General features: G+C 36.9%; 1 protein-coding gene across 1 annotated transcript in view; it reads left to right on the forward strand.

Annotated features, from left to right (window-relative positions):
- DCDC1 (doublecortin domain containing 1) overlaps positions 1–24,205 on the forward strand; it is a 486,974-nt gene that overhangs the window by 447,499 nt on the left and 15,270 nt on the right. The window contains 11 exon segments of the mRNA XM_058424526.1: positions 905–1,063; positions 2,215–2,415; positions 6,466–6,559; positions 9,052–9,222; positions 11,444–11,629; positions 13,009–13,212; positions 14,488–14,544; positions 14,546–14,696; positions 17,636–17,788; positions 18,490–18,591; positions 23,816–23,952. Of these exon segments, the coding sequence (XP_058280509.1) occupies positions 905–1,063; positions 2,215–2,415; positions 6,466–6,559; positions 9,052–9,222; positions 11,444–11,629; positions 13,009–13,212; positions 14,488–14,544; positions 14,546–14,696; positions 17,636–17,788; positions 18,490–18,591; positions 23,816–23,952 (1,615 nt within the window).

The raw sequence follows: 24,205 nt of genomic DNA on the forward strand, positions 1-24,205 counted from the left end.
AAAAGAGTACGGTCAGCTCTGCTAGCACAGGAATTGTCCCTGAAGATTTTGGTAATTTAATAATGCTTGTAGTTACATCAAATTATGACAAGCACCTTGGTGATCAGTCTGTCCCAGAGAACTTTATTTATAGGTATGCATACTTAGAGTGCTGAAACAGGCTTGCTGCTTTGCCTGTATATTTATCCTTCCTCAGTCAAGCAGTCCTCATATCACAATCCCACTGAAGGCAAATGTGCTCTCAACAGTGGCCTGGAACTTTATATATACAGATCTATATGGTGGCTACTGATCCCCTTTATATCTTCATTTTAGTAAGAAGCCAGAAGGCTGACTCAATTATTCAAACTATGACTATTTACTCTGTTTAGTATATTATTCTCTATCAAAAGCTGGCTCATATGTGCAGATGCTATTTGAGTTTCTCTAGATTTCTCTGTGGAGAAATCTTGGAAAAGTTAAGGTTTCTTAACCTTGTCTAATGAGTGAACTTTACAAAACTGGGTAATCTAGGCTGTACTGTTCCAGTCAGAATTATGACCCAATTATGGGGTAGACAGAGGGAGTCTCATTACATGTTCATTGTGAATTTCTCAAACTACTGAGTAGTCAATCTTTATGATTTTTGAAATACAATACGTGGTCCCATTTTTTTCTGAGGAAACATGACAAAGATGAATGCTCTTTATTATGTGATTGAGGGATTTTATTTGTAGCCTTATATTAAAAGATCTAAATGATGTATTAGTAAGATGTGAATTTCAAATATTAGGCACCCTTATGGAAATAAGATTTATAGATCCACCAACATCCTGCGGAATATGATCAGACTACACCTCAGAAAAAAATTCTGTGAACACAAATGAGATTTCTTAGACTTGTGTTTGCTTCTGAACCTTGATAGAGATCCACACGCAAGAGCTCATCTTCGATTGAAGGCTTGTCACACACTTCTCAGGTATGCCTGGCAGGAAACTTCGCATGACTTTGATGAGGATGACAGTCTTCCAAAGAAAATGGAAAAAGAGCTCTTTGAAAATGTGGAACCACAGAAGGAACACAGGTAAAAAGTTGCAAAGGATTCCTCTTAAAGATTTCTGTCTAGTGTTAGTTTTCTCACATATATTCCTAAGAATTTTCACTGCTGTTAGCTGCCGTTTCTATCAACATGCACATTTTTGTCTTATGTTTTTTATTAAAATATTTACAAAATTTGTGGGAAGGTCCTTTACTCTTTGGTTTATTTTGTTCAGTGTATAATATCTTACTTATTTGTGTGTTTTTTTCTATTAAACAGTACGCTTATCCACCTTTGCCTCCTGACAACTGAGCACAGAGCCTGTATATTTGTTGAATGAACGTGTGAGTGAACTTATGAATAAGCATTTAAGATGCCCTGATGTTTTTAAGAAATTAAGAAAATGCAGTTTCTTCATTTTTAGTTTAATGTTTTCTGTCAATGTCCAATGAAATGACCGGAATATATAGTACTTTGTATTATTTCGTAATCTTTAGACATTTACTTGACATTACAGCAGTTACTGGAACATGTGAATTAAATGTTTTTGACACTTCAACATTTAGCACTAGGCCATGCACATAGTAGTAGCTTAATAGATGTTTATAGATTAACTTAATTGACAATGTGTTGTGATATGTAATATGTTACTTCTGCTTAATGTAAGCTCCTTAAGTAAGAGAGTCATTTAAATTATTAGTGCATCATTATTTTATGATATGCTACGAATTGTTAGAGGTGAGTTAAAAACTTGGAGAATGGTGTTCTGTTTCCACGGATACTGTAGATAGAGGATAGAAACAATCATAGTTTGAATAGAATTCCTTTATTTCTCTGTTTTGATTCTACATGCCCCTGCCACCGTTCTCTTACTTAATTTTAAATTTTACTTTTTCCTCTTTAAATTACCTTGTCAACTGAAGTTGTTTTCTCTTTGCTAATGAATTTTTCAAATATTCTCCTGGTAAACATTTATTTAAGTTACAAATTAAGCTCAGAATTCTACTTCTTATGTCAGCTTAGAAGTGCCGTGCTAGTAGCATTGCCGTCATTCTAATGGTATAGTCTATCATTTCAAGTTAACATGGTTCACGTTGGAGCTCTCACCAACAGGACTTAGAATCTTCAGCACATCAAGTGTATGATCAAGTGCATGGGACATTTTTCTGTCACCAATGGAGGTTTCTTTATCTTAGCTGTTCACCAAAGCATAGTAAATTGCACAAGCATTGCCATCAGCAGTTCGAATACAGAGATGGGCAGATTATAAGCCATGCTGCTCCTCAGCTAGTCTTGGGGGTTCAAGGTCCCAATCTCCAGTCAGGCATGGAGGTGGTTTTGGTGGAGAAGAAATCTGATGGTAGTCATCAGCACTGGATACACCAGGAAGACAGCAGGTAATCCTATTATATTTGGGTTTAATATATCAAAAGGTGAATAGGATCCTAATAAATCTAGCATGGTCCCCACAGAACAAGCTGAAGTATATTTGAGAGTTCTGGGTCTTCTGTTTAACTTAGCTGATAATTCTTTATCCTAGCCAAAGAAGAGGAAGGGAATAAAATCAAATGTAAATGCTAGGTAAGCTACATACAATTTATCCACAATCAGATTCAGAGAAGGAATGTTCCCTCTGATCTCCTGGGTATAGTTTTATCTGGCCATTGGGCTCAAGACCGAACTCTCATCAATGTCATTTTTATGAAATGAAGAGATTAAGAATTCTAAAAAGTCCCCAATTTTCAAATTTTTTGATACTTTTCATTAACTTACTCCCCATCCTTCCCCCAACACACGCCTTCCCTCTTTCCTCCACCTTCATAAAATAACGAATTTGTGGTTTCCACTCATGCAGTGTAAACTAATTCCTATCTTAGCAAATATATCAACCTAATTCAATGTCTTGTCCTGGATCCAAATTTGAACCAACTACAGTACTGTAAAAAGGTTAGTTTTGAGATAATCAGGAGAAATATAAAACAGCTTGGCTATCTGATGACATTAAGGAAGTCCTATTAATTTTGTTGGGTGCAATAATTGTTCAATGGCAAATGTTAAAAAAAGAAGTCCTAAATTGGAAACATTGTAGTATTTACAGATAAAATTAAAAGCTATCTTAGACTTGTTGTAAGACATTCTATCATAAATAAAAATTTTAAAAGTTGAGGGGAATGGATGAAATGAGAATGACAGAATGTTGATAGCTGTTAGGTCCATGCTGGTTGATTACACATTTCTCTCTCTCTCTCTCTTTTTTTTTTTTTTTTTTGGTGCATATGGAACATTTCTTTAGTCGAACAAAAAAGAAAACAATACCCTGTATTTTAGATTGGTTTGCTTCAAATTCTACCATTAGTGTGATATGGTGGGTCTCCAGGGACCTCTTTAATCTCTGGAAATAGTGTACAAAGTGTATGTTTGTGCATCTGTGCAATTTATTTTTTTCTGGGAAAGAGCTGAGATTTTCACTGGCTTCTCAAAAGGTTTGTGATGAAAAGGCTTATGAATCAGTACTTTGAGGGAGGTTGCACAAGCTTCAGCAGGTGGCAGCAGCGAGCCCTTCGTGGGCAGGAGAGTAGCTGGTCTTACTCTGCTCACTGAGATGAGCAAAGCCTCCAGCAAAGAGAACTCGCTGGGCTGATGTTAGAAAAGACGGGAAAACCAACTGTGTAGACAGACCTGTTGAAAGTGTTTCTTTGCCCCATTCACCTGGGCTAAGCTGCCTTTGCAATGTGTAGGTAGGACAGCAGGCTTTTGTTTCTGTGAATGGTTTGCCATATGGAACCAGAATTCATACATTCAGCTGCCAAGGGTTATTGAGGGCAGTGTTTTAGGAGCTGTTGCTTTACAAAGAACAAAACAGATAAAAAATCTTTACTCTTATGGAGCTGACATCCTAGTGTTTCCTCATTTCTACATTGTATTTAGCAATTTATATTACTGCCTTGGCTTTCTGTATTATAGTAGAGGTCCCCACTTAAATCTAAATTGCAGTTTGAGCATGGCTGATAAATTCGGGTGGACATGCATGGGGAATGAGAATGTGACCCTACGGCAAGAGAAAGCCATTGCATAATGAGTTTGACCCAGGAATACTTGGTCATTGGAAGAGAATACTAGTTCTGAATCTTGCTCAGTGTCTGTCTGCCTAAAACTCTATGAGATGTTGAATCATGTGTATCACTGCCTTGGAAAATCTAACCATGTGTAACACAAAAGAGAAGGACAGTTTCTTTCCATCTCTTCCCACTTTGCAGAACATTCTGTACTTTTGTCGTCTTGGGAGCTCCTCATGTCAAGCCACGGAAAAGAGAGGCAGTTAGTAGAAGGGAGATGGTGATATTGGTTGATCCCTCATTGGAAACGTCAGAGTCCAGAGAGAAGAGGTGGAGCATCAGGGGGCCCAGTGGGACAGGATTTGCTGATAAGCACAAGTCACCCTCTAGGGACACCCAGACAGACTTGGACAAAAGAGTTTTTTTGTTTTGAGACAGTCTCTGTCGCCAGGCTGGAGGAGTGCAGTGGCGTGATCTCGGCTCACTGCAAGCTCTGCCTCCCGGGTTCACACCATTCTCCTGCTTCAGCCTCTCCGAGTAGCTGAGACTACAGGTGCCCGCCACCATGCCCGGCTAATTTTTTGTATTTTTAGTAGAGACAGGGTTTCACCATGGTCTCGATCTCCTGACCTCGTGATCCACCCACCTTGGCCTCCCAAAGTGCTGGGATTACAAGCGTGAGCCACCGTGCCCGGCCGAGAGTTTTTGCAGAAGTCTTGTTGATTAGGTGTGGGCATGATTCAGAACAATATATGTCCCATGGCAGAAGTGTGTTTGCACAGTGACAGTAATTCTGAGCTTTATTGCACATCTTCCCTTAGCATATTGCTTTTTTCTCTTTCATGTAGATGGGTGCCTTTTAAAAGGTGAAACCTAGAGAACCGTGGGCTATACTATGTAGTAGAACTCAATGGAAAATTCCATTTATGTTAACCACAGTCTTTTTATCCTCCATATTTTACCCAGGCTAGTAAATCAGGGTATATATACCCATGTACATTACATATGTATATAATATATATCACCCTATGGCTGAAGGAGATTGTCCAAGAAAGGATAAACTTGCAATGGGGTCCCTTCCCCAAGGCTGGGGTTCAGGACTCATTAGAAAAGGTATGGTTCCATTCCACTGAATTGCAGAGCAGTTTTGCTGGCATACCTGGCCAGAGCTTGTCTGTGGTGGCTGGATGTCTTAGTCTATTTTCTGTTCCTTAGAATAACTAAAACAGGGCTGGGCATGGTGGCTCATGCCTGTTATCCCAGCACTTTGGGAGGCTGAGGTGGGAGGATCACCTGAGATCACCTGGCTGGACCAGCCTGGCCAACATGGTGAAACCCCATCTCTACTAAAAATACAAAAATTAGCTGGGCGTAGTGGCACATGCCTGTAGTACCAGCTACTCAGGAGGCTGAGGCAGAAGAATTGCTTGAACCCAAGAGGTAGAGGTTGCAGTGAGTTAAGATCATGACACTGCACTCCAACCCGGGTGACAGAGTGAATCTCCATCTCAGAAAAGAAAAAAAAAAAAGAATACCTGAAACTGGGTAATTTATAAGAAATGAAATTTATTTCTTACAGTTCTGGGGGTTGGCAAGTCCATTGTTGAGGGGTGCATCTGGTGAGAGCTTTCTTGCAGCGGGGGGCTCTCTAGAGCCCTGAGATGGCACAGGTCATCATATGGCACAGGGCATCATACAGCACAGAACATCATGTCACATTCCTTTTCTTATAAACCCACTAGTTTCACTCCCATTATGACCTATTAATCCATTAACCCTTTCATCTGTGGATTAATCCAGGCAGACCCCTCTTGATCCAATCACCTCTTAAATACTCCATTTCTTAATACTGCCACATTGGGAATTAAGTTTCAACATGAGTTTTGGAGGGGCATTCAAACCATAACACTGAGTGAGCAGGACATACTATTCTGGAACATATAGGGGGGTGCAGTCTGTTGCTGGGCACAGCAGCCTGCAGAGGGAATGAAATGGTGGTATACTAGGAGGCCTGAAGCATGTGGTGTCCATGTCAGGAGAAAGTGAGCAAAAGAGCAATAGGCAAGCCCGGGCTATGAAGGTGCCGGGAGACCTGCTTCCTGGGCACCTGGCTGGAACAAAGCATCATTGGGTCTTCTCACTCCCAACTGCTGACCCCCTGCCACAGCCAGAAGGAGCAGGAGAGCCCCTTCATCCTGCAGTCTTCTTCCAGCACTCTCTACTGAGAAAGCTTAACATCACACTTACTGTAGGGGAGAAATTCTTAAAGGATTCACATTCATTATTACAGAGCATGCATGGAGCTGAGAGGCAACACAGTGCTAAGTGGCACAGAGGGAGATCTAATCTGGTCATGCTACTTTATAATATGGCTAATCTTGTTTTCCCAAGGACCCTTCACCTGGTGAGTAACCCTGACCTTGTGCTGGCAGTCTCTATGACCAAGACTAGAAATGAAGTTTGTGGCTGTCCAGTTATTGTTCAGGTAAGCTATATATGGCTAAAGATTAGTCATGGCCTTTTAATTAAATTTAAGTAAAGCTTTATGCTTCCTTGTAGCGGAGGAAAAAATATGTCATAGAATCCTATTTGAATGTTGTTAAAATATTTACAATAGTCTGCGTAGATTTTAAATTGAACATGTTCATATACCTCCTAATTTAGTTTAATCCAACAGATGGTGATTGTGGGCTTGCTGCATGTCAGGCACTATGCTAGTTAGCGAAATCAAACCCAATGGCAAGCATGAGAAACTGTCCCAACAACATTCATCAAGCTTATGATCTCAGTGGGGGCTGCAGGCAGGTGGATGGCTATTAGATGCACCTAAATTTGATAATCAGGAACATATGCAAGGCTCCCGTTTCTAAAGGCCTTGGCAGCTGGAGAGAAAGAACCTAGTCAGAGAGGTCTTCCCGAAGGATGCAAGATCCTCAATGTTAATTCTACCAAACGACCCATTTGAAATTCTCTTTTCATTCACTGTTGCAAATGCTTATAGCAGCCAGACAATTTATGGAGACTCCAGAGAAGTCTGGCTTCATTTGAGTTTTGGACAAAGACCTAGAAAGGTCTTTTTTTTTTTTTTTTCACATTTTTCTGTCATTCTCGCATGCTTATAACCAAAACCACTCCTAAACGAATATGTTTTTCCTTGCTAGTAAGGGAGAAAGTGAAGAAGCATTCCTGCTTTGCATTTACTTTCTGTGTCCTCCTCAGTATTTTCCATCCTCTTGTTGAACAGAATAGATTGCCTCCAAATAACATTTGTTTCATTCTGTGTTTTTAATAGCAATGAGGCAACTTGTTTTGCAGGCTGTGAATCCAAAATTGAGACATAGCAATCTGGACAAATACCAAAGCTTAATTAAGTCTTCTATCCTGGTGATAAATATGGACTAAAAAATTATTCTAGGAGATAGAGTACATATAACATTACATTCTTCTCTGTCAGGTGCCTCTTCAGTACAGACCACAGTGAGATACAACCTCGTACACATACAATTTTAGTACCTTAATCATTTTCATAAAATTATAGATATGGATGATTTCTCCCAAGGTAGCCATTTCATAAGAAATAATTTGACCCCAAGGTAATTTGGATTACCTTTCAAGAATTTTTTGTTGCTGGTGTTGTATTTATTGAAACAACTGGTTTGTGAGAAAATATTAAAGTTCATGTAAAATAATAAAAATGAGGCATGGTAGGTTAATGCTACTAGACCCTTTTCTGTCCCTTGAAAATATAGTCTTTGGTTTTTCAGGCCTCTGAGGGAGGCTTTATTGTCTGGCCCATTAAATCAATTCTTGGGACTCATTTATTTTCTTCTCTGCTATTAAGCTCTCGCTTGGTAAAGCAGATGTTATTAATTATAAAAGTTCCTTGAGGTGTTATGACATATTTAGTTAGAACTAATCTACTGGTTTAAGTTCTGTTAAATTGAAACTATTTCTTTACTTGTACTTGAGCCAACTTTCACAATTAGAATAAATATATTGTTTCTGTTACATGTTTAACTGAATGTACTTAAAAAATAAACCTCTTTGATAATCAATGAAATGTAAATTAAAATATCAACAAAGTACTTTTTTCATTTATTATATTCATGTTTTGGAAATATTGCCCATTTTTTGGCAAGAATGTAAGGAAAATGGGTCATTTAGTATATTATTGGCACAAGTACAAGGTAAAATAATTTCTTTAGAAGGCATTTTGATATAATCTTTAAAATGATTTTTATCAGCAACTCTACTTCTAGAAATGTGTCCTAAAAAATTATCATGGATTTCCCAAATATTTATTTACACTATTTGTTTATTTTAGAGAAATTTTGAGAAAGAACCTACATGTTTAACTATTGGAGATTAGTAAAATATCCCTAAAATGAAATGGTATATATTTTTAAAAGATGTTAGAAAAAGGTTCAGGGAATATTGTTAAGGCCGGGCGCGGTGGCTCACGCTTGTAATCCCAGCACTTTGGGAGGCCGAGGCGGGCGGATCATGAGGTCAGGAGATCGAGACCACTGTGAAACCCCGTCTCTACTAAAAATACAAAAAAATTAGCCGGGCGTGGTGGCGGGCGCCTGTAGTCCCAGCTACTCGGAGAGGCTGAGGCAGGAGAATGGCGTGAACCCAGGAGGCGGAGCTTGCAGTGAGCCGAGATCGCGCCACTGCACTCCAGCCTGGGCGACAGAGTGAGACTCCGTCTCAAAAAAAAAAAAAAAGAAAAAGAAAAAAATTGCAGTTACCAAATGGTATGCATTTTAAGATTCTATTTTTGTAAATCAAATAATTGTATTTATAAACATATAAAAGTTTTCATATCTAATCATTAAAATTTCAAGACTAGTAGTTGTCACTGCGTGGTAGGATTATGGTAATTATCTGCACTTTCTGGATATATGCAATGAAAAACAAGACTACTATAACCCTCACATGAACCCATTTGACTCCATATTTTGCCTCTTTTTTCAGAAATATAAGCCATACAACAATGGAGCTGCCAATCACAAGTGGCATTACATGAAAAATGTAAAAGCACTTGTGGCTTTTCATAGCACTGCTTTGGATAAGGAAATTACATCAGCAAATTACGCTGGTGTCTGTACATCATCTGTGATTAAAGAAGAAAACATTGATCAACCAGTAAGTGGTTCCTTCCTCTCAAAGGTAAAAGAAAAATAGGGTAAAAGAGAGTAATTTAATAAAATGAGAAAATTTTTTTCCCTAGAAAACTGTATGTTCATGCAAGTTGAATGCTGATTTTTGAGTGAAATCACTTAGACTCTGATTCTGGTAGGAAAGAATGAAGGAAAATTGTGAGAAAAAAACAAATTAGGTAGTTTATATTAATCTAATGTACTTAAAATTTTTATTATTGAAATTTTCATACATATTCCAAAGTAGAGAGACTAGGGAAATAAGTCTTCATTTATCCATCATTCATATTTAACTATTATCTAGGTTTTGCCATGTTTGCCAACCCCAGACATTATATTATTTCGCCTCCATATAAATCACATACTTCCAAAAATTTTGGACATTTTCTGACATACTTATCATACCATTCCCACAGCTAACAAGATTAACAATAATTCTTTGGCCATCTAATACTCTATCCTTAATCAAATTTCCCAGGTTGCCCTAAAATTTATTTTTATGGTTTGTTGGTTTGTGTCAAGATTCAAATAAGGTCTCTATGTGACACTCAGTTGCGTAGTCTGGCTCCATTTTCATATTGAATGCCCCTTAATGGGATTTGTTTACTTTCTTCTTTGTGGCATCCTTTGACTTGTTTCCCCATCCCTCATAATTTCTGTAAATGGAATTGAGTCCTATAGTTGTAGTTAGATTTATGTTTAATATTTTTTTGGGCCAGAATCTTCATAGGTTTTCCCGCATGTTTCCTATTTATCACTCACATAGGCAATGTGTGGGTTTTCCATTTTCAGTGATGATAGTTATGAGTGGGTTCAGGTGTTTACAACCTGATTTCATGTTTAAAAATTCCCCAAAGACATTTCACTTAGTGTTGCCCTCTTCTTTCAAAAGGGTGAATTTTGTCTAATTCTATCATTTTTTCCTACGTTGATTAACTAAACTTTTAATAGAAGGAAGAACTTTAGCTCATCAATTCAATATTTGACTACTCAAACATATGGTTGTAAGGGGAGGTAGGATGAACGCCTAATTCTTTCTATTGATCTCACTTATCTATTGCAGTGTAACAAAACCCCTGAAAATTTAGTGGCTTGAATAAAAGACCCATTTTTTGCTTTGTGAGCCAGCGATTAGAGCTGGGGTCAGCTGGGCAGTTCTGCTGGTCTTGTCCCAGGTCACTAATGTGGCTACAGTCATCTGGTGGTTCTTTAGTAGTTGAGTGTTTTTATGGGGACTGGATGGTCAAAGATGGCATCCCTCACCATCTGGTGGTTGGCAGGCTGTTAGCTGGGAACATTGATTCTTCAACTACATGTCTTCTTGAGCAGGCTAGCTCAAGTTTGTTTACATTGTGGTCTTGGGGTTCCAATGGCAGCTAAAAGAGAATAAGCTCCAATGTGCAAGCACTTCTTACGCATATGCTTGCATCACATTTGTTAGTGCTATGTTGGCCAAAGCAAGTCACATGGCCTTTCCCAGATTCAAGGAAAGAAGAAAAGGAGAAAGATTCTACTTCCCGATTGGAGAACCAAAAATGTCACATTTTAAAAGGGCATGCAAATAAGAGTGGGATGGTTTTATTGTAGCCATCTTTACAAATAATCTGCCACAATTTCTAGTGGCCAGTTTGTAGAGTTTTAAATTGATGCCAGTTTACTTCCAACAGTCTCTGAAAAGTTGCAGTTTTGTTTTTATTGGCTTGGGGTTTATTTGTTTTTATTTATATTGTTACCATCATTAAAACTCATAGGATTTTATATATTTAAACATTTTCAAAATGTTTTAGTTATCAGTCTTTCTGTTGCTCCCTAATTGTCCCATTTTGGGGCAGTGGAGGCTCCTTCATGTTGGCTCCTGTGTCTTTTGGACATGATGATGGCTTCTTTTCTTTCAGGACACAAGATATTCCTTGATTGTCTTGTATATTTCTTGCCCCAAATCTGGAGCTGGCCATCTCCAAGAAGCTGATTTTGCACAGAGTTTATATTCATTGGTGTTGAATTGTCATTACAGAATTTGGAAATACTTTAAATTTTTTAATTTAGCGTTTTGGCTAAATTTATGCTAAATTTAAATTTAGCATAAATTTTTAAATTTAGCATTTTGGGGTGTTAAAAGTGCTATATTTATATTGTGAAATGTTCTACAGCAATGCTATAACAACTTAGATGCTCCTATGTAAAGCCATCTTTGTCTCTCATTTTAGGCATACTGTTCTCTCTCACCTGATGGAAAGAGAAAAGCTATGCTCTGCTTGGCTTGTGGACAATCCATGAGAACAGAGAAAGGACTGAAACAATTGCTTCCAGGTGTTCCATTCCTCTGTATTTCAGGCACCAAGACTCAGAAGCCCTTCTTACAAGGGCCCTTCAAGGTCATCAGTATGGCTGAGGTATGTAATGATCTGAGCTCTGCTAATGCATGTATGGCAACAATTTGGAAACTTTGATGCATTCATTATCTGCCTTGCACTCAAGTTCATCTCCACTCATCCAATTCATCTTCCTCAGATGCACCTTTACCATTCTACCTGCATTGATTTCCTTTTCCCCATTGTAATTTAAAATGCATTGTCTATTAATAGTTCAATAGACTCTTTGAAGTTAATTGGGCACTTCTGCAGCTTTAATCATTTACTGACATATTTCACTGTTCTCAGTGTTGCTTTTAGGTGAGGAAGCAACTGCAAGTCTTTACTTCGTGGAACAGCTTTTTGCCTATATCCACAGGAAAAAACTTCTTTTTACTACTATGGAACATTTCAGGGGGAATTGGATGTGTTGTTTTTAATGACTGTTGAGGTTGGGTGCCTGAATTCACACATCTATGTCTAGCAGTATTTAGAGTTCATGGAGGAAAAAAAAAAAAAAAAAAACTCTACCACTTTCCTATAACCTTTGTTTAAAATGGTACCATTTAAAAAACCCTCCCTTTCAACTATAGAAGTAAAAACTAAGGGAACTTACACACCTGAATAAAAAGGAGCGATTCCTAAAAGGTGGAATATATCTTCCAGTCTGGTGTGCTCTTCGGGGCTTGCTCACCCCATCCCCAGATCACCCTCCTCCCTTCCCTAATCCTGATACGCATTGGGGTTACAAAAAACATCAACAGAAGTAATAGCTCTGAAGGAGAAAGGAAGTCAGTCCTCTGGGAAACCTGAAAGCATCGGGTTTGCTTTGAAGATAGTAGGATAATCTTAAGGAGATGGTGAGGAGTTGGTTGGAAAGAATCCCCAATGCTACAGAATTTCAGACAGAACTTTGCCCTGAGGGCAGCGTCCTAGGTTGGGATCAAAAGGAAAAGCAGAAGAGTGGTGTTCACCACCCTTACTACCATGTATTTAAAGCTACAACCATTCCCGTCCCCATTCATCAACATCTTCCACCATATGGTGGAATCATCCTGAAGTTAAAAATTCAGAGGCTATCTGTAATGTTAGTGTATTATTACTTTAATCCAGCCTCTCTCTGGCCACGGCAAAGAGAAAGCAAAAAAACAATAAACAAACAAACAAAAACAAGAGAATGCCAGAAACACAAGTCAGATGCCCAAAATCACCTAGTGACTGAGTGACAGGCCTGGGAGGGAAATGAAGAATTTGGATCCAACATCCTCTGACTCTGGTATTCAATATCTATAACACATGAAGAGAGCATTGCAAAATGTAGACAGCACACACGTATACACACATTTATTAAGAGACTAAAGTGTAGCAAACTAAAACAAGAAAGTTTGAGTAAATGTACAATTTATTTTTTAAAAAATTAGGTTGATTTGTCATGTGACAAGGCTGAAAAAACTCTAAGTTATTACCAAGCACATCTATTGTCTTTACAGATGAAGACCTGCACGCAAGCTGCATCTCACAGTACCATGGCAGCCACACAGCAGAAGGCAGTGAAAATAATTGCATACAAAAATTGGGATGGATATTGTAATGGGAAGTTAATTGTGGCTGGAACATTCCCTATTGTAAGTGGCTGTCACTTAAATGCTGCTTGCATCTTCAGACGTAATGATAATGGCAATTCTTCTTAAAGAAAAAGCGGTGGGATTGAGTGATAAATGTCCCTGGCCAGATTCACCAGTTAAAGCTGATGAGATCAAGAACTCTGTTTACTTAAAGACATTTTATTTGATTGTGTGTCAGTGGATACAGACTTAGAAAAACTAGAAACCAGAATTCAGTTTTTAGATTGGCTCCAGAGAAGAGATCTATAAGAAAGAGGAAAACAAAGCTACTGGATTTTCTTCCTTCTTGTGATAGACGGAATGCCTTTTTCTGCCTTGTTTCTCATGCCAGCTTCAAGTTGTATGTCATCTGAATCATCCAAGAGATGCCACCTCATTCACCATCTGGAGTATCTGGACATTTATTTGTTGATAGGATGTTTTATTTTATTTTCAAATTGGGGAAACAGTGGCTGTGTTAGGAGGAACTACGTGGTCTACCTTGGGGGTTGCTCCTCAAAGTCATAGGAAGAGAGAAGAACCTAGAAGGCCCAAGCCCAGCTTTGTCCTTGCACTACTTGGTGATTATCTTGACTATTCACTCTGGCCAATGCCTTTAGCAATGTGTTTTACAAGTGATGTTTGATATGATATGGAGTTACCCTGCAGATTTCCTTGCAAGCACACGTATCTATTCCCTCACCTCTTAGGCTGAAAATATTTTTTTTTTAATTAAGGTATTGTTATTCAATAGACTAAGCAAAATACAGAAGTTAGCAACTCCAAGATTCACCCAGGAGTCCGCAGCTGGCTTTTATGGTCTTGGGCAAAAATTTTAATCTTTCATCCTGTTTTTCCATCTGCAAAATGGAGGTAATAATACCTGTCAGTTCTTGGTTTGAAGGTTAACTACTTACTCATTTTAAAGTGGTTTATCAGTATGAAGTATTACAACAGTTGTATAACATAAAGCAACAAATTTGAAAGTGGATTTTTAAGTTGAACAATTCTTAGAAGATACTCTGATGCTAAAATATATTAATATATGTCAGCTGCCATGTTAAATTTGTGGAGCTAGGAAATTTACAGTTGGATTAGACTACTGTTGTGAAATTAGGTAGAACAATCTAATATCGAAAATAGTCTCTAGTCAAAGGTCAACATCAGTAGTAATTCAGCTTTCTATTTTCTCAAATTCAGTTATTTTTTTCAGATTTTTAGAATGACAAGCTCTTAATGATTATTCCCAGTCCTATCACCTTTGCCTGTCAGATCCTTACTGCCTGTGTTATCTAGCTTCTTACAGAATGCACGGAACAGCCTGGGCTTGCCAGAGCGGCCTCCAAAGTATATACCAAAGACCAAAGATGGAACCCCAATCTTTACCTTGCGTGGTTTGGTTTTATGGGCTCTAGATGAATCCTTGCTCCAGAGAGACTCTGAGAAACAAAAGCAAGATGCAGCTCCTGTTGGAAAAGAACAGATGATTGTTGAAAGTATGGAAGGTTGGCTACAATCTACAGCATTTAGCTGATTCTATTTATGCTTGATCGTGAAAACGTTAAACGTGATTATTTCATTAGTCAGTTTTTTCAGAATTTCAAAATCATAGGAAGCTACTTTTGTGACCCGAAGAGTGTCAATGAAATTGTCATGTTGTTTTTACCTTGCAGAATTACAAGAAAAATTAAAAATTAATGCAAATTTTGATTTTAGCACTGAAACAATAAATTGCATATAATTAATAAAATATGTTTGACAGTTCAGCTACTTTATGGAACATAATCATTTTTTTGTTCTTACTCAGAACCAAAACCAACTGGAGACCACTTAAGAAATTGGGGCTGGATCAATGGAAATCTCTTGCTACTATTAGAAGAGAAGGTGTCCTCTCTGTGCTTCTACTGTCATTCAACTCCCCTTCCCTGTCTCTGTCTTCTCCACTTTTTACTATCTCCAAGAAGCTCCAGTCAATGTCCATCTATTGCATTTTTGGGCACACTGCATGATAACTATCTGTTTATAGCTGTGTGTCTTATTAGACTATTTACAATTTGAAGGCAGCAACTGTGTGTGTCCCAAACAACAGTCCGCTAAATAAAAGCAAGTCTTGGTAGTAGTGATTCAGTAGTTTTCTCAGTATGAGATTTCCACGGTTGTATTGAGAGGCATAATTTAGAAGTTAAGAACTTGGGTTTTGGAGCCAGAATACCAGGGTTCAAATCCCAGCTTGGTCACTTCTAGCTCAATGGCCTTGGGTAAGTTGTTTAACTACTCTTGTGTTCCAATTTTCTTATTTATAAAGTTAGGATACATTTTTAACTATATTTTACTATTTTAAATTTCTTACATAAAATGTACATATTTTACTATTTGTAAAATAGTCAATTACTCCATGGATATAGATATATACACACACACACACACATATGTGTGTGTGTGTGTGTGTGTGTGTATATATATATATATATTTAATATGTCTCCATTATATAGATAAAATTGTCTTAGTCCATTAGTGTTGCTGTAACAGAATACCACAGGCTGGTTAATTTATAAAGAACAGAACTTTATTTCTCACAATTCAGGAGGCTGAATTGGTAGATCTGGTTGTCTGGTGAGGGTTACATTCTCCAGACGGGAAGAATGTTTTGTCCTCACACAATGGAAAACAGAAAGGGCAAAAGAGCCCAGCACTGTGTGAAGCCTCTTTTATAAGGGCCTTAATTCTATTCACAAGAAGAGAAGCCCTTATGACCTAATCACCTCTTAAAGTCTCTATCTCTCATAATATCATTACATTGACCATTAAATTTTAACACCAGAATTTTGGAAAGCACACATTCAAACCATAGAAACATATCTATATATCTATATTTTCACTTGAACACATATATATGTGTATATATATATTCAATATCTGTATTCATTTGATCATCATTAATATATTCATTTGGTCCTCATAAATATGAATATATATTCATATGTGTATTTATATACACACACGTACATATATAACTTAGAACAATGCCTGGTTGATATTTACCAAACATTGAGTGAAATTACTTATCACTTTTGTGTATAGGATATTACTTATTTTGTCTTCAAACGAGTTTTAAGAAATAATTATGTGAACATTTAATCCCTAGCTGAATGCTGAAGCATGTATTTCTGCCTTTATTTGGCATACAGAATATCTGAACTTCAGGTTTTATAAAATTATAATTTCAAACACTCTTCTTTAAATTATTATTTAAAGCCTGATTGGAGTAATATTATTAATGTAGGACTATCAAAAGGGCATTCTTTTGATTCCATCTCTTCCTCCCTATATTCTAAAGGGTATCCTTAAATCAGGCAAGGCCATCAGTAGGCTGCCCCCTTTTATGGAATTGTGACTTGGTGTTATGCCATCAGTTTGCATTAAGGAACTTTAAAGAAACAGCAGTTGGTCAGAATTCAACATAGTGCTTACTATGCAGGCAGTGGTTAAGAGCACAGGCTTCGTTGGCAGATGGCCTGGATTCTAATCCTTACTCTGCCACCACCCAGCTATGTCACTAAAGCTCAGTTACCATATCTGTAAAAGAGGACTGATAATAAGCCCTAACTCAGAGTCTCAGAGTATCATTTTTAGAATCACATGAGACGATGTATGTAAAGGCCTTAATAAAATACCCAGTATATAGTAACTTCTCAATATATATTAATTTTCTATTGCAGGGTACTGTTAGCTATATCACGAATAGCCTCTTTATGAGGACCCTTAAATGAATTTTTCTTGGATCTCAGAACAGGAAATGTGCATTTTCTATGGAATTTCTCACTATATGTGGGCCATATGAAGCTGGAAATTGTGTTTTTCTCTTTGCTTTCGCCATTAGGAAGCTCAGAGCCCAAATTTTGCCTTATCTCTAGCGAGTAAAAACAGGGTGGTATTTATTTCTGTTTAACAATAAAAATAATATCTAATATTTATTGGATGTTCATCAGAGTAAATAGGCCAAACACTATTTCTTCTAAATATATTACTTTGTTCTTTTAAAAAAAGAAAGAGCAGAATGAGATACTATTATTCAGTTAAAATATAAGGACACTAAGGTACTTTATCCCTGGCTTTAGTCTATTCCTATGCTCCTTTCCCCTGTGCTTGATTTTTTTATCTCTATTATTTTCATTTCAGAGTAAGTATTTTGGTAAGCCACCTCAAATTTCTTTCAGGACTAGGTGATGTGTAAGAAAGAAATTAAAACATTTTTACAATCTTATTATTTTTTGGGTTGTATATGAAGTTTCTGACCAAAATTATGCATTAGCCTCTGATTTTGGCATTGCCTGTTTAAATCAAATTATTAATGAATAGTAAAATATTTTGAATAAACAAATTCAGAAAACAAATTTATTCATTATTCACTGAACAATGATAAATGTGTCATTTTTCCACCAGAAAATCCAAGAATGAAAGTGAAAAACGGATTATTTGCAAAACCTGTGACATCTGATAGTTTGGATGGTATAGACAAGTCTTTGCTTACCCTCATCCTCAGAAATCCTATTGCCATCTGGGTATCTTGTGGTGAACCATTTCTATCTCCAAATGGTAACTTTTTTGTTTTTGCTTTCTTTCAAGCAAGTATTTGAAGGGAGAGAGAAATACATTTTATGCCATCATAAGAAAATGAATTAAATGTGTATAATATCAACATAATAACATCACATTTATACAAAGAACAGAAGGTTCATCAATTAATATGTGCACAAGGATAGCTAAACTCTCATGTTTGCACATTTGCCTGTTTTTTTTCTTACTGGAATGGAGTATTCTGCGTGGAAAAATGTCTAATTTAGTTGATAAAGAGATCCTTGGTCTATAAGACTGAGAATAATGGTATACATTAGAAAATAACAAATGAGTTTAATTCACACTGAGGACGACCTGTCTGCACGTTTTCATTTTTAAGAATTGCACCCTTTAGGCAGTAGGTGGATGTTTAAAAAATGAATGGTTCCAAGCCAGGCTTTCATCACCTCCAAATAGTTTGTGGAAGTGGAAAATGAAATATGGCTATTGCATATGGTAAATCTATATAATAAAACAGCATCGTTCTTAAAGAACTCCATTCCATAAAGAAATGCCTTAAGCCCTGTCATCTTTCAAATGAAGTTTCTTTTAATGACCCTTACCTTTTAATTACTTGTTTCTAATTGAATCTATTTCTTTGAGCAGAAAGTTCTTTATAAATTATTGGTGTGCATGATAAATTACTGTTGATAAAATATCTTGTATTTTGATTATTCTAGCTTTGCAGAAAGCAGAAAAATTAGGGAAACAGAACTGGCTAAAAAAGGACAGAATTTTGGCTGATCTAGATATCATGAGACACAAAATGAGACAGTTAAAAGGTCAATATGAGCTATACCAAGCATAACCATATTTAATTCAAAATGTAGCCTCAAATTGCTAATGGTTATTTTCTACCAGTAGATACCAAGTTTTTAACTAAGGAGTACTATATAAATATTGTTTTACATAAATCATTTGAGCAAAGTCTAAAACCCAATAATATATTTTTTGGTCTGATTTTATATCTGTAAATTTTATATTAAAATGAATACCAAATGACTTATGCATGCGTTTTAAAAATTAGGAGGATACCTGGGCAAGAGAAACTACTCCATTGTTTTTTAAATAATCCCTCAACAGACATTTTGTGAGCTTTGGAATTAATCTTTAAACAAACCTTGCTGTAATTCCTTGGATATTGCTGGGGAATAATTTTTTTTTTTAAAGTAATCTGAATGAGGAAGTACTAAAATCTTCAGAAGTCAGTGTCAGTAACTTAAAATGACTCCTTTTTATACAGCATGAGACATGCTATTCACAGTCAACGTGATCAATTATTGGTCTCCTTTTTCCATTCTCTTTAACACAGAATCTTAGGTTTCTGACCTTATACTATTCCCAGGACTTGAGATACAAATGTTTCTTTGGGGAGAAACAATGTACTATGGACTTAAGTCTAGGAAGGAACACATTTCAAACTCAGTAATTGCCATCGCAGAATTTCAACTCCTGATGCTGTGTTTTGTTAAAAGCATATGTATCTTGCTTCAATAAATAGCAGAACTAGTCCTAACCAGATTAGACTTAACTGTGGTTTGAAATGGCTATTACCCAGTTCTTACCAAAAGAAGAATTGGTTGTAAGTGAAAATAATTACTACTACTACCTTCTACCACTCCTACTACTAGACATTTTCACTTGAATGTTCCATGGACATGTCCAAAACTGCAACTGTCATACTACCCCAACACCAATGCCTCCTTTGTTTCTGCTAGTAGAGGGTTCTACTGCCATCTACTCAGGTGTTCCTCCTCAAAATCCTGGAAGTCATTCTTGGCATCTCCCTCTCTCTTACCTTCCCCAAGCAAATATTCAGTAAGCCCTGTCACTTTGAATCTGTTAAGTTGATCTCAAATGATTCTAACTCTCTCCATCTATATATCATTATCCAAGTTCGAGCTACCATCATCTATATATTCTTTGGACCACTGGAACAGTTTTCTAACTGGTCTCCCTGCTTCCATCTTGACAGCGGTTTCCATTCTGTAAATAATGGTGACATTCTGAAGTTGAAGTTATCATACAAAAATGCAAAGGTATTATGATACTCCAGGCACAAAATCTTGCAAGGTTTCCTATGATCTTTAGGACAAATCCTTGAAACTCCTCAGCATGGCCCTTTATAATCTTGTTCTCTGTAAGTTTCTGTTTCTCCTTGCCCACTACACTTCACACATTTTAACTTTCTTTTAACTCCCCAGACATACTATGTACTTTCTTAACTCTGAGCTTTCGGCACATTTTAGTTCCCTCTACCTCAAAGTTTTCCCTCTCCTGTCCTCCTTAGGTCGCTCCTACTCATTCTGTGTTTTTAAAGTTACTTGTTACTTCTTTCCTGAAGCCTTCCTCAGCATTCCAAGCCTAGGGTAATGTCGTTTATCACACTCTGAACTTCCCACCCAATAGTCATCATCACATTATTATGATTACCTGTTTATGTGACAGTCTTTCCTATGTTAAATTATACGTTCTATACCCTTCTCATTTGTTTTCTGAATAGTTGTAGAATGACTGATTTAGAGAATAAATGGAACTGCAGCCATTCATTCCAGGGAGTTTTCTAAGCTATATTCCTGTATCAAGTTAAATACTGAAAATAGCACCTGGTACGGCTGGCTGCCTTTATTAAATTCTGATTTTATATTGTCTTCAGTTTTTATTACAATTAAGTATTTAAATTTTTTTTTTTTTTTTTTTTTGAGATGGAGTCTCGTTCTGTCGCCCAGGCTGGAGTACAGTGGCATGATCTCGGCTCACTGCAAGCTCCGTCTCCTGGGTTCACGCCATTCTCCTGCCTCAGCCTCCTGAGTAGCTGGGACTACAGGCACCCGCCACCACGCCCAGCTAATTTTTTCATATTTTTAGTAGAGACAGGGTTTCACCGTGTTAGCCAGGATGGTCTTGATCTCCTGACCTCGTGATCCACCTGCCTTGGCCTCCCAAAGTGCTGGGATTACAGGCGTTAGCTGGGATTACCGCGCCTGGCCAAGTATTTTAAAAATTTGAAGTTAATTTGTCATCATCTACAATACCACTGTTTAAAACTCTGTATTTTGTCAGTGATGTCCATTCTGGAGGGATCCACTGATGTGGTTTCTCTTAGAATTGAATGCTAACATAAATCATGTCCCTATTGACAAAGTGGTATGTTTTCTGCTATTAAATATAAATTCAACACATGCTTATAAAACGTTTACCCTCATGAAGGCCTTTTTCTAGCTGGTGAGATTATGAGGATAAATAAGAACAAGTCTTAGTTAACTGCAAGGCCTATAAGATTGTGAGCTTCCTCAGGGTTGGCTAAAACAGGAGGTATGAATAGTTGCTAAATCAGCTATTCTATATCATAGCCATTGGTAATTGCAACAAGCATTCATTGAGCATAGGCTATGTACAAAACACTGTGCTAGGCTGATTTTACATTTCATTGGTAAGCATGAACATTGCTAATATTAATCATAATACTAGTAATTGCTGGGTTTTCATGATTAAGTAACAAATGTCGAATCTTTACCACATGGTTAGTATATAATAAATACTCAATAAATATTGGTGTAAGGAAAAGGCAACTTATTTACCCACGTGGGGCTATAAAACTGATAAATAAATAAAACTCAGGAATGGCAGATCAGGCTAAATTATCAGTGTTACATGTAAAGGCAATGTTGGAGCATTTAATTTAGTGTGAAAGCGAAATAAGTCTGCTAACTGAAACCCCAGATTGGGTGGGCTTACCCTTGCAGACACAGGTGATTCTAAATGAGGGTGGGCCTCCCAATAAGACAGAGAATGGGGAGAGCTGTTTGGGCAAGACTCATCCCATGAAAAAACAGCAAAGCACTTGTGTTCTCTAGTTTCTAAGAGAAACAATGGGCCAAGAATCCCCAGCTTATTTTCCCCAATTTCCAATCAGAAAAATAATCTGCAATATCAGTGGAGCTGCATCCTCAAAATGAAACAATAGGACTAGGGAAGAGACATACCTCATTAATAGTTAGCTATTGTAATTACTATCCCCTGATCTCAAGTGAAATAAAATAGGATATATGGGAAAATGTAATAAGAAAATAAAAAAATTCATTCAATACATTATTGCATGGTTTCAATTTATGTTATTCATACCTATGTAAATAACAGTTTATCATAAAAACCTTTCCCCAAACTAAAATCTTTTGTGATGATATTATGTCTCTTCTTGAAAATTATAGCTCAAATGTAGAGTACGTATGTGAATCCTGGCTATTTAAGGCCTGAAGTCACATATGAAGAGGTATTGTTAGATATTATTACCTTAGGCATCTTTGCTTTCATGAAAATTATAGTGCAAATGCATTCATTTTCTTAAGATCGTTAGAAGCAAGTTGACAAAAAATGCACAATGTTTTTTCCTGTTTTCTATACTCAATCCCTAGCTCTCAACAGTATAAATGATAAACTATTGCTGAACTCTCTGTAGCTGAGCAAAATTTTAGTGTTCGAAATGCATTCTAAATAAAATATTTGTTGAAATGTTATTTATAAAAATGTATGGGCCATAAATTAATGTTATCTGCACTCTATAAATAGAGTTGGGTAAAAACGATATTTAGTATAAATTTGTGTTATGTATTTGTGAGGTGCCACCATGGTCTTCTCCAAAGTGCATTCCTTAATGGCATTGTCACTGTAACTCATTGACTGATTGATTCAGTTATGTTTTCTTCACATCCATAAATTGCATATGAATGCTTATTAGGGACATAGAGTTCTGGTTTCCCTGAAAAGTCATTGTTGCCATTTATTTTTATTGCTGGATCTATTTCCATAAACTTGAGCTAGAAGAGCACAAGTGCTTTATACTCTATAAGTACCAGATTATTTTCAGTTTTGTTTGAGTTATGGTCTGAAAATCTTCACATCAAGATTATGTTGGCAACAAAATTGAGACTCGATTTCATTTTAGTAATTCTATTGTTTTATGAACCTAAGTGTTACTCTCTCTAAGAAGCCTTCTGTTGTGCCTCAGACTAGGTTAGCAACTCCTTTTAGGGGCTGTTATATGTCTTGTGCTTTCCTGGTGCAGCCCAGTTGCAATCCACTATTGGTGTAATCATTTCCTTGATATCTGCCTTCCCGACCAAACTTGAGGCAGTAACTCATTCTCCAACACGTTTGTGCTTGCATTATTGAACACAATGCCTCACCCATAGCTGTTGCTCAATATAGGTTTTTGGAAAGAAGATACAAGAGAAAGCATTATTTTTACTTAATAAGTTTAGAGATCAATATGAAATGCGGGCTGAGTATATCTTCAATGCAGAAAAGGAAAATTTCATAAGTGTGACTTTTTAAACCTCTTTTATAACTATTTTAAGTGGTCTAGTGGAAAGAACACATAAATTGGAATCACCACACTTATTAAATTGTGCCTGTGATTCTTTAGAATACAGTATTCCAATAAATATTTTCTCTTACTACAGCTTCCTAACAGCATAAAGGACACAGCAGAGGTGTCAGAAACTAATCGTGCTCGCTGGGTATTATTAGATAGAAAGAAAAAAAAATTCCTGTCTCTTGGGTTAATATTATTTTAGAAATACTTAATCCCCAGGCTGCTAAGCTAATTGTGGGGGAAAGGCTTATTATTAGTAAAGAGAACAAAACATATGTTCCAAGACTAGAAGGATGATAGGGGCTATATAAGGTCATGAATTCTATTTGACTAAATTACTGCTGAACCATATCATGGATGTGAGGCTGGGGCCAGTGTGGAAATCAGCATGTTATCTTCCTCTTCTGTCTGTAGAGTACGTATGTGAATTCTGGCTATTTAAAGCCTGAAGTCCCATATGAAGAGGTATTGTTAGATATTATTACTTTAGGCATCTTTGCTTATATGATATATTTAGTATTTTAGCTTACGCTCCTGTGTGGAACGATTTATACATAGAAAGCCAAATCAACTTATTTGAAATCTGAAAGCCTATCATCAGAAACAAAATTTCTAGAGACTGGTTTCCTCAGGGTGGCGAGTAGCGGCATGTCAGCCAGCCACCATGGTTCCTACCAAGAGCCCTGTGCAGCCCATGGTGGTTGAAGGAGGCTGGACCGAACAGACTCAAGAGGAAATTAAACTCATGGAACTTAGAAGACATACAGAGGTATGTTCTTTGGGATTCTGGACATTAAAGACTCTGCCCTTTTTATGAGTATTTAAAAGTACAATATTGAATTTTAAAATGATACTGTTAATATATTCTCAGTACCTCATCAGTTATGACCATATAAGCATATGCCAAGCATTGAGTTGGCATTTGGAGAGTAGCTGTCTAAAAGACAGCCAGCTCATATGAGGGTCTGTTTTGTTTGAATGGAGACCAGAAATTATGACCTTAGCAAAGAAGAGAAAAAGGC

This window comes from Hylobates moloch, unplaced genomic scaffold (genome assembly GCF_009828535.3).
Source record: "Hylobates moloch isolate HMO894 unplaced genomic scaffold, HMol_V3 SCAFFOLD_11, whole genome shotgun sequence".
Classification (NCBI taxonomy): domain Eukaryota; kingdom Metazoa; phylum Chordata; class Mammalia; order Primates; family Hylobatidae; genus Hylobates; species Hylobates moloch.